The sequence below is a fragment of the Talpa europaea genome (assembly GCF_964194135.1).
Source record: "Talpa europaea genome assembly, chromosome: 1".
Lineage (NCBI taxonomy): Eukaryota > Metazoa > Chordata > Mammalia > Eulipotyphla > Talpidae > Talpa > Talpa europaea.
This window is the reverse complement of record NC_140073.1, coordinates 9,953,363-9,965,739: the sequence shown is the minus strand read 5'-3', so window position 1 is coordinate 9,965,739 and position 12,377 is coordinate 9,953,363. Positions and strand designations below refer to the sequence as shown.

Below are 12,377 nucleotides of genomic sequence, written 5' to 3'. Positions count from 1 at the left end.
ATCCATTATTACCACTGTATAATAATTACATTATGAACTGCTTATTTATGATCTTTATGTTATACTTAGGATATTTTCTATACATATATATTTATAGATAGATTATGTTGACTATTTTAGGACTATAAAGGAAGCATTGAAATGTTGGCAAAAAAAATTAACATTTTCACAAAGCAAATAATTCTACAGATAATATCAAATTGTGATAAGTGACGTTGTAAGCATTGCACATGGCTAGTGATAAAAACTAAGATAAAACTATGTCATTGTTTTCAGACCCAGAAGACTTATAATGACATCACATATTCCTTTTTTTTTTTTTTTTGACATAACCAGATTGATTAATAGAATGGAGTGTATCGGGGTCCATTCTGAAATTTCAACATGATTATCAATCTGCCTCTCCCTTTGTCAAAGATCCCTGCATAGCAGCTCAGGCAAGAAAGAACGTCTATGTTTGTGAATGGGGAAGGTAAAATTTTGCCTTAGTATTTTCAGCTGAGAATTATATTGTCAAAAGTTTTATTTACAGGAAAAAATCACAGAAATTTATTTAACATAAGCATTATGTGAATATGAAAATTCAATAAGGAAATGAAGAACCAAAGAAAAAATAAAAACCAAATATTCTTATAGTATATTGGATATAAAAGAAGCAATTGTGCAAATGTAACTCAGATACATAGGTAGGCTAAAGAAAGAAAAGAATAACTTTAAAGAGAAGAGCAAAAATTTGAAGGAATCACAGCAAGGCTCAGGCCAAGAGCAAGCATGAAAAATAGATAAATTGGACTTTAGCAAGTTTTAGGACTTTTGTACGTTGAGGAGTCCATCAAGCAATAAAAAAGCAGCCCAGAGAATAGGAGAAAATGCTTACAATTCATGCATCTATAAAGGAATTATGTCCAGAATATGTAAAAATATACAATTCAACAATGAAAAGACAAAACAATTCATTAAGAGGTGAGCCAAAGATTTAATAGATATTTATCCAAAGAAAATATTCAATAAACACCTGAAAAGATGCTCAACATCATTTGTCAAGAAAATGGAAATGCAAACCACAGGATCATACTACTTCACAGCAATAAGCATCTAGAGTAAAAAATATAGACAGTAATGTTTTGATTAGTAAAAAGAAAAGTCAGAGCCAGGTGGGAGGACAGTTTGGTATTTTCTCAAGAGGATGACTACATATTCACCATGTAACTCAGCAGTCCTCCTAGATACCTACTCAAGATCAGTGAAAACATATCCATATAAAACATGTTCATAGCATTATTGTCCATGTTTGCTCCCCCAGAAGAAACAATAGAACATACACCGATTGATGAATGGTAGACAAAATAGGACAGGACCATTTTACTTGTCAATAGAAAGGAATAAAGTAACAATACATACCGAGGCATAGATTAAAAAGAAAAATAATTTTTGTAACAAACTCGATTTGTGCAGGCTTATTTTCATCTCAATTTCTTGTTCTTGATAATGAGGACACTTTTCTTCTGGCAAAGCAAGGGGGTGTTTACACATGAGAATTTCATTTTCTGATTTCAGGAAGAAAAGGGAAGTGCTGAATGTCTCCTTCGAGTCTGTGTTTTGTTTTATATTTAATGTCATTACTTCAAGTGAATTCTTATGACAAAATGTCATCTCTTGGATGAGCATATTTTTCCAGCTTTCCAATTCATCACCTTATCAGTTCAAAAACGAACAAAAAAAATACTTTCCTACTTTCCTGTGTCTCATAGGCTTTGAATAACTGGTCCTTTTTTTTTTTTTTTTTTTTTAGGAAAAGGGAGTTTTTCCTCTCAATGTCCTAACTGAATTTAGGCTTCCAAGCGTGTTTTACCCCATCCCTCGGTTTTTATTTTCTTGTATCAACTAACATTAACTGAATATATTTCTATATTTATTTGTTTACTTGTATGCATCTCTCCCATCTGAATACAGTTTCTGTAGACTAAGAGCCACTTTATCACCCACCCTGCTATACCCCAATGCCTAGACAGCACCTGGGAATCAAGACATAATTTCTTTAAAAATGAATGAACCCCAACAACACTAAAGTTGTCCTAAAGTAAAATATACTATATTGAAAAGAGTATGTTGAGACTCAAGAAACTCACATCACCTGCCCAAGTCAGGCAAGATTCCTCATCAACTCTCCCAGGTTCTATCCCCATAGCCTTGATCTCACCCTGGGCCCATCACAGACAATGCCCTCCTTGATTTAGTTGAGAAAATTAAACTCTTCACTGCCTCATTAGGTCAGGTCTCTTTGAAGCATGGAGAGAAGCAATCACACAGTCACAGACTTCATCCTGGTGGGCTTCACAACAGACCCTGTGATGCAGCTGGTCCTGTTCGTGCTGTTCCTCGGCGTCTACTCTCTCACCCTCATGGGAAATACCACCCTCATGGTGCTCATCTGCAATGACTCCCGACTGCACACGCCCATGTATTTTTTCATTGGCAATCTGTCCTTTCTGGATTTCTGGTATTCCTCTGTCTACACTCCGAAGATCCTAGTGACCTGCATCTCTGAAGACAAAAGCATCTCCTTTGCGGGCTGCGTAGCTCAGTTCTTCTTCTCCGGTGGACTGGCCTATAGTGAGTGCTACCTGCTGGCCGCCATGGCTTATGACCGCTATGTGGCCATCTCCAAACCCCTCCTTTATGCTCAGGCCATGTCCATGAAGCTATGTATATTTTTGGTAGCAGCCTCCTATCTTGGTGGCTTTATTAACAGTTCCATCGTTACTAAGAAAACTTTTTCCTTCAACTTCTGCAGTGGCAATGTCATTGATGACTTTTTCTGTGACTTGCTTCCCCTGGTGAAGTTGGCTTGTGGCCAGAAGGATGACTACCATGCTTTAATGTACTTCCTGCTGGCCTCCAATGTCATCACCCCCACTGTGTTCATCCTGGCCTCCTACATGTTCATCATCGCCACCATCATGAAAATCCGCTCCACCCAGAGCCGTCTCAAAGCCTTCTCCACATGCTCCTCCCATCTGATTTCTGTCACCTTGTACTATGGCTCCATCCTTTTCATCTATGCTCGTCCTGGCTCTAACTATTCTATGGGAACAGACAAAATAGTTTCTACCTTTTACACTGTTGTGTTCCCCATGTTGAATCCCATGATCTATAGCCTGAGGAATAAGGATGTGAAAGATGCTTTGAATAAAGTTTTCAAATGAATCAAGAGTCTCTCCTTTTAAGGATATAGGGAACTTGTGATTGGTTACTTTTATTTGAAGAAGAGATGGCTCTTTGCTCCATTGTGACCCAGAATTCATAAAATGCAAGTTAAAACTTTTGTACCCCTGAGACCTAACATGAGAAAATTAAAGCAATTTAGGAGATAAACTTTGAATGTAAAATACAAGTATTTGAATTGAATTAAGTTTAAAGAAAATACCTAACATCAAAATCTCTCCTTTTAAGCTCACTCCTTAGCATAAGAATTTTTGACGGGCCCATAAATATGGAGTGATATCTTACAGTAATTTCATAGAAATAGGAACAAATATGCTAGATTACTTCATAGTATTTCATGTAACTATTAACTAGTTCAAAAGTTTCACTTTTATTTCCTTAACAGAATAAAGATGGAGATCTTAGTAGCTGTGGGGGAGAACTTGGTATCTTGCCACTGTAGGGATGGTGGCAGGAAGAAGGATGGTAATGTGGCTGTAACAGGTAGCATCAGAAAGAGCTTAGTGGTGATGGAAAATTCTGTATCTTGATCTTGGTGATGGTATCAGGAATCTGTGCATGTGATGAGGTGGAATAGAACTATACATACATTGTATCGATGTCATTTTCATGAACACAATATACTACAGTTATACTATACTATACTATAGTATAACTGTAGTTATACTATACTACAGTTAAGTAAAACATATGTAAGCCATGGGGGACATGGGGTGAAGGGTAAATGGGACCCCTCTATAATTTTGCAACATCCTGTGAACTATCATTAAATTCACAAAACTTAATACAGCTAAGAGAAATTTAAAACTTTCAGAAGAAAATAAAACCTCAAAGATATAATATGTGCCTTCTCCCATAGAAAAACTAGCACTAAACCACCAATGCACTGGTTGCACTTAGTGTAACCAGACAGAGTAAGCATGAACTCTCCTCATATGTCTCTGACATACGTTCCTCAATAAAGAAAAATCTGGTCAGGTTCCCACAGAAAGGATTTTTGTGAATCATGGCATAACTCTCATGCTCCTCTCTTATTTATAGGAGTGGAAATTGAGAGATTCTGAGCATCAGTACACAGTTATATTAAAAAAACTTAGTGAGGTAAAATAACTTGACAACTCAAAGGAGAAGATTTATGCAGGGAACGATAGATACAGGTAGTGATAAAACAAAAATATAAGCATAATGAGTTATATTTTATTTTGATTTTTAACAGTAAGAAAATGTTAAAGGAATATGTCAATAAAATATAAATAGGCCCTTGTTTCTGTTAGTGTAAACAGTAAAGGAACACAAAAAAAAGGAAGAAAGTGAAAATTAGACAAATGTTCCCCAAAATGTAGGATCAAAACAGAAAAAGAAAGATCAGTCAGTATTGCAATCACAGCCTTTATCCCGAACACTAAATCCAAGGTATATAATCAATACTGATCACAACATGTAGTAACCCAATGGAGGCCGGGCCCGTCAGAGTAATCCCAACAGATTGGATTTAGAGTGTTCTAAAATAGAAAGCTGTTTGTGCAGACTGTCTCTCACTTTCTAAAATGTCAATTTATCAATAATATAAAATTATTGGCCTCCCTGGTGGTGCAGGGGTTAAAGTCTCATCACTATCAAGCTATCCAGACACTGCAGCATGAGCTCAATCCCCATCCAGGGAGCTGACCCACATGGCGCAGCAGACCCCTCTGGTCTCTCCCACTGCAGTGTAATTTAGTAGATCTGCCTGTTCTACTTTCTACTCTGTCTCTGGTGAATCCTCTCTCCCACCCACCTCTGGGCTATACCCCATTCCTTGTATGCATAAAAAAAAAGAAAAAAAAATCTTTAAAAAATTATTATAAAATATGTCATTCTGTTAAGTCATGCTAATAAGTCTAATTGGTGTATTACAGGGACAGAAAAGTATTATTATGTCACCTGAATAAAACTAGAAATACATCATTCCAGAGGGAAAGATTAGTTGCAAAGAGTAAATTGTTACAATAAACGCAGATTTAAAGCAAAGTGGTGACACGGATTCTTATATTTAACTCCAATACTCTTTCTGAGCCTGGGTAATAATGGTCAGTTCTATACCTGGTCTCTTGGACTCACAGAGAACTCATTCAGGTCAATGTTATTTTTCAATCATTTCCATGGGTCTTGCTGGTGAGAATGTACATTTAATGTCCTCTCATGTCTGGAGGTAGTATATATTCTGAACCAGTGTGTCCAATAACTCACGGAATATCTGGGTACCTCCCGTTCCCCAAAGTGTACCCTTAGAAATGGCAGCAGGCCAGACACAAGAAGTCTTGAGCAAGCTGTGAGTGCACACCTTGGCTCATCTCATGATCTGTCCTCTCCAGGACCTTGTCTCACCCGAGGTCCATGGCTGAAGGGGAAGTACCTGAAGTTAGCACAGAGAATTACACCAGAGATTGAGTTTCTGTGCTATGACAACCTGAGCTAGCTTTTGTCCAAGGGAAGATGAATGTCAGCTGGGTCTGGTTTGCATCTACTTCACTCCTTAGAAACCACCACATTCATGAGATATCACTACAATGTCGAAACAACAAAATACTCGGTTACCATCTAGAGTCTGCAGTATGTTAAGAATTGCTTTCATTTTGTCTCTGACACTAAGGAACTGCAATATGGCTTTCTGGCTGCCTATTCTTTTATCAGTTGGATAGTTCAGGTTTATACTGCAGCAAAAACCAACAAATCACATGCTGCTTGGTATATCTGTTTGCCTGCCTCTGTGCTACAAAAAAATGATCTCTTGATATCCACCCCCCACCCCGCCTTCCATCTTTCCATGATGCCCTGGATGGCATGCATTACAGTGTCCCATATTCCACCAATGGGTTCATATGTCTAGTTTTCATTATGTGAACAATTTAATGCCATTTGAACGTTCAACTCATGGGACTCCTTCTAGGACCTATGATCATGTAACATTTAAACTGGTTAAACTGGGGAGGAAATAGTACAAAGGAATAAGTCTGGTGCTGAGAATACCCAAAATAGCTTAATTGTCCTAAAAGGAATGACTTCTGTGAGCTGTTGCATCCTCTGTTCCTGAAGGCGCAAGAGGACACAGCCGTTATGAGCACTGGAAGAACTTGAGATGGGTCACCTCCCAGATTATGGTCTGGGTCCAGGGGTGCAGCCAGCTGAAGCATCTTTGCAGGAACTGGGGAAGAGGAAAACCACTTTGACCTCATTCTCTTCCCAGCCAATGACAATCACTCATTAATCCCTTCAGCAGATAAAGCACAGGAGCCCAGGAATGCTATTATTATGTTAATACATTGAGTTTCCTGGAGTAATGAGGAAGTTAAAAGGGTGGAGAATGGATTTGGAAAGACAAAAGAGAAATATTCAGCATATAACAAAATATTGGTATTGAACTTATGTGCTTTAACATACCAATATACACATGTGAATATATCTGCAACATGTAATCTATGTGTGCACATACATTGAGTTAAATTCTACACAACTCAAGAGAGAATGAGGATAAAAATTATGACTGACTACATTTTTACCAGGGAATCACAGTCTCTAGATTATTTTTGTTCATCATTCTACAGGTTTTTTGTGATTCTACAGGTTTGCTGAATTGTCTTATTAATTATTCTCCCAAGTTTATGAATTCCTGAGGGGTTGCAGAGATCTACAACTCTGGGGAGATAAAATCTGATATTAAAGATTCTGGGACAGGCAGACTTGAATTCTGCAGAGGTGATGATGGTGTTGCAGAGAATTTTAGGTAAGTTGCCTAATTCAGATATTAGTATTCCACTGCTTTCTTACGACCAGCCCAAGGATCATTGACAGCCTAAGATGTAAGTGCTAAAGAAGGGACCTCTTTGAAAATGTCTTTATCGCCTTCACTTTCTGAAACTGATGAAAGATCAGCAAGAGAAGGAGCATCTTTCACTATTAGAGACAAAAAAGAGCAATTGATGTAAATAGGACAAAGATGGGGGAAAAAAAAAACTAAATACACAACAAAAAACTATTAAAAACCACTCACCAAAAAAAAAGTCCTGTTAATATCAAAAGAGCATCTTAGGTGACAGAAGGAAGGAAGGAACAGACACAACTAGAGATTACTGATCTAAAAGACAAAAAATTTCCTGATAAGCTTCAACTGTCTTTTAGTTTGATATTCTTTTAGAAAAAAACAAAGACATGAGCCCTTGACAAGAAGACAAGAGAGACTCATTTCTAAGTACCGAAAGTCATATTTTAATAATTTTGTATAGAAAATGCATTTAGTTTATAATATAAAAACAAAACATTAATTAGGAAGTATAACACGTTAGGTGACACCAGATTCTCCTAGTATTCTAGTTTTGATTAGTAAATACAGAACTATTCAACCCGTCTCTACCTAAGCAATATTTACTTTGTAGTAGACAAGGATGTTACAGTCCTATCCAAAGAAAAACATCCTATTCTCCTCATCCACTGACTAGATGGCCATTTGGGGATTGAACAAAGACCTTTATAATTACATGGCTTTGAGATCTACTACACCTTACAAGTAAACACAAACCCTATATTCTGGGTTTTGTTGTATATCAGCTTGGCTAGGAGTTCAAACTTGAGAGATTATCATTTGTTTTGTTTAGAGCTTTATTGAGAATTAGTTACCTGGTCAGAAAAATCTTACCAACAATATAAAAACTCTTCATGTTGAGGTCACAAATGCTATCTTACTGATTCTGCATACACTTGTAGCTGATTAAGTGATCTGGTATGTACATATTGAAATTCACATAATTTTATAATAAATCCATTATTACCACTGTATAATAATTACATTATGAACTGCTTATTTATCATCTTTATGTTATACTTAGGATATTTTCTATACATATATATCTATAGATAGATTATGTTGACTATTTTAGGACTATAAAGGAAGCATTGAAATGTTGGCCAAAAAATTAACATTTTCACATAACAAATAATACTACAGATAATATCAAATTGTGATAAGTGATTTTGTAAGCATTGTGCATGGCTAGTGATAAAAACTAAGATAAAAGTATGTCATTGTTTTCAGACCCAGAAGACTTATAATGACATCACGTATTTTTTTTTTCTTTGACATAACCAGATTTTTAACTGAATGGAGATTTATCGGGGTCCATTCTGAAATTTCATCCTGATTATCAATCTGCCTCTCTCCCTTTGTCAAAGATCCCTGCATAGTAGCTCAGGCAGGAGAGAACGTCTATATTTGTAAATGGGGAAGGTAAAATTTTGCCTTAGTATTTTCAGCTGAATATTATATTGTCAAAAGATTTATTTACAGGAAAAAATCACAGAAAATTATTTAACATAAGCATTATGTGAATATGAAAATTCAATAAAGAACCAAAGAAAAAATAAAACCCAAATGTTCTTATAGTATATTGGATATAAAAGAAGCAATTGTACAAATGTAACTCAGATACATAGGTAGGCTAAAGAAAGAAAAGAATAACTTTAAAGAGAAGAGCAAAAATTTGAAGGAATCACAGCAAGGCTCAGGCCAAGAGCAAGCATGAAAAATAGATAAATTGGACTTTAGCAAGTTTTAGGACTTTTGTATATTGAGGAGTCCATCAAGCAATAAAAAAGCAGCCCAGAGAATAGGAGAAAATGCTTACAATTCATTCATCTATAAAGGAATTATGTCCAGAATATGTAAAAATATACAATTCAACAATGAAAAGACAAAACCATTCATTAAGAGGTGAGCCAAAGATTTAATAGATATTTATCCAAAGAAAATATTCAATAAACACCTGAAAAGATGCTCAACATCATTTGTCAAGAAAATGGAAGTGCAAACCACAGGATCATACTACTTCACAGCAATAAGCATCTAGAGTAAAAAAATATAGACAGTAATGTTGTCGGTTAGTATAAAGAAAAGTCAGAGCCAGGTGGGAGGACAGTTTGGTATTTTCTCAAGAGGATGACTACATATTCACCATGTAACTCAGCAGTCCTCCTAGATACCTACTCAAGATCAGTGAAAACATATCCATATAAAACATGTTCATAGCATTATTGTCCATGTTTGCTCCCCCAGAAGAAACAATAGAACATACACCAATTGATGAATGGTAGACAAAATAGGACAGGACCATTTTACTTGTCAATAGAAAGGAATAAAGTAACAATACATACCGTGGCATAGATTAAAAAGAAAAATAATTTTTGTAACAAACTCGATTTGTGCAGGCTTATTTTCATCTCAATTTCTTGTTCTTGATAATGAGGACACTTTTCTTCTGGCAAAGCAAGGGGGGGTTTACACATGAGAATTTCATTTTCTGATTTCAGGAAGAAAAGGGAAGTGCTGAATGTCTCCTTCGAGTCTGTGTTTTGTTTTATATTTAATGTCATTACTTCAAGTGAATTCTTATGACAAAATGGCATCTCTTGGATGAGCATATTTTTCCAGCTTTCCAATTTATCACCTTATCAGTTCAAAAACGAACAAAAAAAATACTTTCCTACTTTCATGTGTCTCATAGGCTTTGAATACCTGGTCCCTTTTTTTTTTTTTTTTTTTTTTAGGAAAAGGGAGTTTTTCCTCTCAGTCCTAATTGAATTAAGGCTTCCAAGTGTGTTTTACCCCATCCCTCAGTTTTTATTTTCTTGTATCAACTAACATTAACTGAATATATTTCTATATTTATTTGTTTACTTGTATGCATCTCTCCCATCTGAATAAAGTTTCTGTAGTCTAAAAGCCACTTTATCACCCACCCTGCTATACCCCAACACCTAGACAGCACCTGGGAATCAAGACATAATTTCTTTAAAAATGAATAAACCCCAACAGCACTAAAGTTGTCCTAAAGTAAAATATACTATATTGAAAAGAGTATGTTGAGACTCAAGAAACTCACATCACCTGCCCAAGTCAGGCAAGATTCCCCATCAACTCTCCCAGGTTCTATCCCCATAGCCTTGATCTCACCCTGGGCCCAACACAGACAATGCCCTCCTTGACTTAGTTGAGAAAATTAAACTCTTCACTGCCTCATTAGGTCAGGTCTCTTTGAAGCATGGAGAGAAGCAATCACACAGTCACAGACTTCATCCTGGTGGGCTTCACAACAGACCCTGTGATGCAGCTGGTCCTGTTCGTGCTGTTCCTCGGCGTCTACTCTCTCACCCTCATGGGAAATTCAACCCTCATGGTGCTCATCTGCAATGACTCCCGACTGCACACGCCCATGTATTTTTTCATTGGCAATCTGTCCTTTCTGGATTTCTGGTATTCCTCTGTCTACACTCCGAAGATCCTAGTGACCTGCATCTCTGAAGACAAAAGCATCTCCTTTGCTGGCTGCATAGCTCAGTTCTTCTTTTCTGCTGGGCTGGCCTATAGTGAGTGCTACCTGCTGGCCGCCATGGCTTATGACCGCTATGTGGCCATCTCCAAACCCCTCCTTTATGCTCAGGCCATGTCCATGAAGCTATGTACATTTTTGGTAGCAGCCTCCTATCTTGGTGGCTTTATTAACAGTTCCATCGTTACTAAGAAAACTTTTTCCTTCAACTTCTGCAGTGGCAATGTCATTGATGACTTTTTCTGTGACTTGCTTCCCCTGGTGAAGTTGGCTTGTGGCCAGAAGGATGACTACCATGCTTTAATGTACTTTCAGCTGGCCTCCAATGTCATCACCCCCACTGTGTTCATCCTGGCCTCCTACATGTTCATCATCGCCACCATCATGAAAATCCGCTCCACCCAGAGCCGTCTCAAAGCCTTCTCCACGTGCTCCTCCCATCTGATCTCTGTCACCTTGTACTATGGCTCCATCCTTTTCATCTATGCTCGTCCTGGCTCTAACTATTCTATGGGAACAGACAAAATAGTTTCTACCTTTTACACCGTCGTGTTCCCCATGTTGAATCCCATGATCTACAGCCTGAGGAATAAGGATGTGAAAGATGCTTTGAATAAAATTTTCAAATGAATCAAGATTCTCTCCTACTAAGGAGGTTGAAACTCAGTCTTCGATTGAGTGCATTTATGTGAAGAAGACATGACCCTTTGCTCCATCATGACCCAGGATTCTTAAATTGCAAGTTAAAAAATTTCTACCCATGATAATTCAAGAGACTTAGCATGGGAAAATTAAACCAGTTTAGGAGATAAACTTTGAATCTAAAATACAAGTATTTGAGTTGAATTAACTAATTAAAAAACAAAAGCAACTAAAGTCAAAAACTCCTCCTTTAAGTTCAGTACCTTAGTATAGGGATATTTTTGATGGATTCATACACATGGAGTGGTATCTATATAGTAATTTAATAGAAATAAAACAAATATGCTAGATTATTTCATAATATTTCATATAACTCTTAATTATTTCAAATATATCACTTTTGTTTCCTTAACAGAATAGAGATGGAGAACATATCAATGTCTCTGAGGGGTTAAGGGTAATGGCAGGAAGAGGGGTGTTAATGTGACTGTAACAGGTAGCATGAGGAAGAGCTTATTGGTGATAGAATATTCTTCTATTGATCTTCGTGGTGTTATCAGGAATGTGTGCATGTGATGAAGTGGAATAGAACTATACACATGTTGTATCAATGTCATTTTCATGATCGCAATATACCACAGTTAAGTAAAATGTATGAAACTGATGGGGTGAAGGGTATATGGGACCTCTGTATTCTAACTCTGCTACATCCTGTCAACTATCATTAAATTCACAAAACTTAATAAAGGTAAAAGAAATTTAAATTTTTCAGGGCCTCCCTGGTGGCACAAGGGGTTTAACACCGCACTATCAAGCAATCTGCAAGCTCTGCAGCATGAGTTTGATCCCTGGCTGGCCAGGGAGCAACCCACATGGCACAGCAGAACTCTCCTGTCTCGCCTGCTGCTCCCCTCAGCAGTGTATTTCAGACTGTCTGCCTGTTCTGCTCCCCAGTCTCTCTCTGGTGAATCCTCTCACCTCTCCCCCACATCTCTGGCCTGTACCCCAGCTCTAGATGCATAAATAAATCTTTAAAAAAAAGAAATTTAAATTTTTCAGAAGAAAATAAAAACTCAGAGATTAAAATGTGCTTTCTCCACCAGAAACACTAGCACTAAACCCGAAAGGCACCACAAAATAACTCAGTGCAAC

General features: G+C 37.1%; 2 protein-coding genes across 2 annotated transcripts; both read left to right on the top strand.

Moving 5' to 3' along the window:
• Positions 1-2,288: 2,288 nt before the first annotated feature.
• On the top strand, positions 2,289-3,206 carry LOC311171590 (olfactory receptor 9G9-like; the record flags this gene model as incomplete). The annotated part of the gene is made up of 1 exon (XM_084234560.1): positions 2,289-3,206. One exon carries the CDS (start codon positions 2,289-2,291, stop codon positions 3,204-3,206), a length of 918 nt encoding a protein of 305 aa, XP_084090686.1.
• Positions 3,207-9,937: 6,731 nt separating this feature from the next.
• On the top strand, positions 9,938-11,213 carry LOC311171581 (olfactory receptor 9G9-like; the record flags this gene model as incomplete). Its single annotated transcript, XM_084234549.1, has 1 exon — positions 9,938-11,213. Exon 1 carries the CDS (start codon positions 10,296-10,298, stop codon positions 11,211-11,213), a length of 918 nt encoding a protein of 305 aa, XP_084090675.1. The 5' UTR covers positions 9,938-10,295.
• Positions 11,214-12,377: the final 1,164 nt, after the last annotated feature.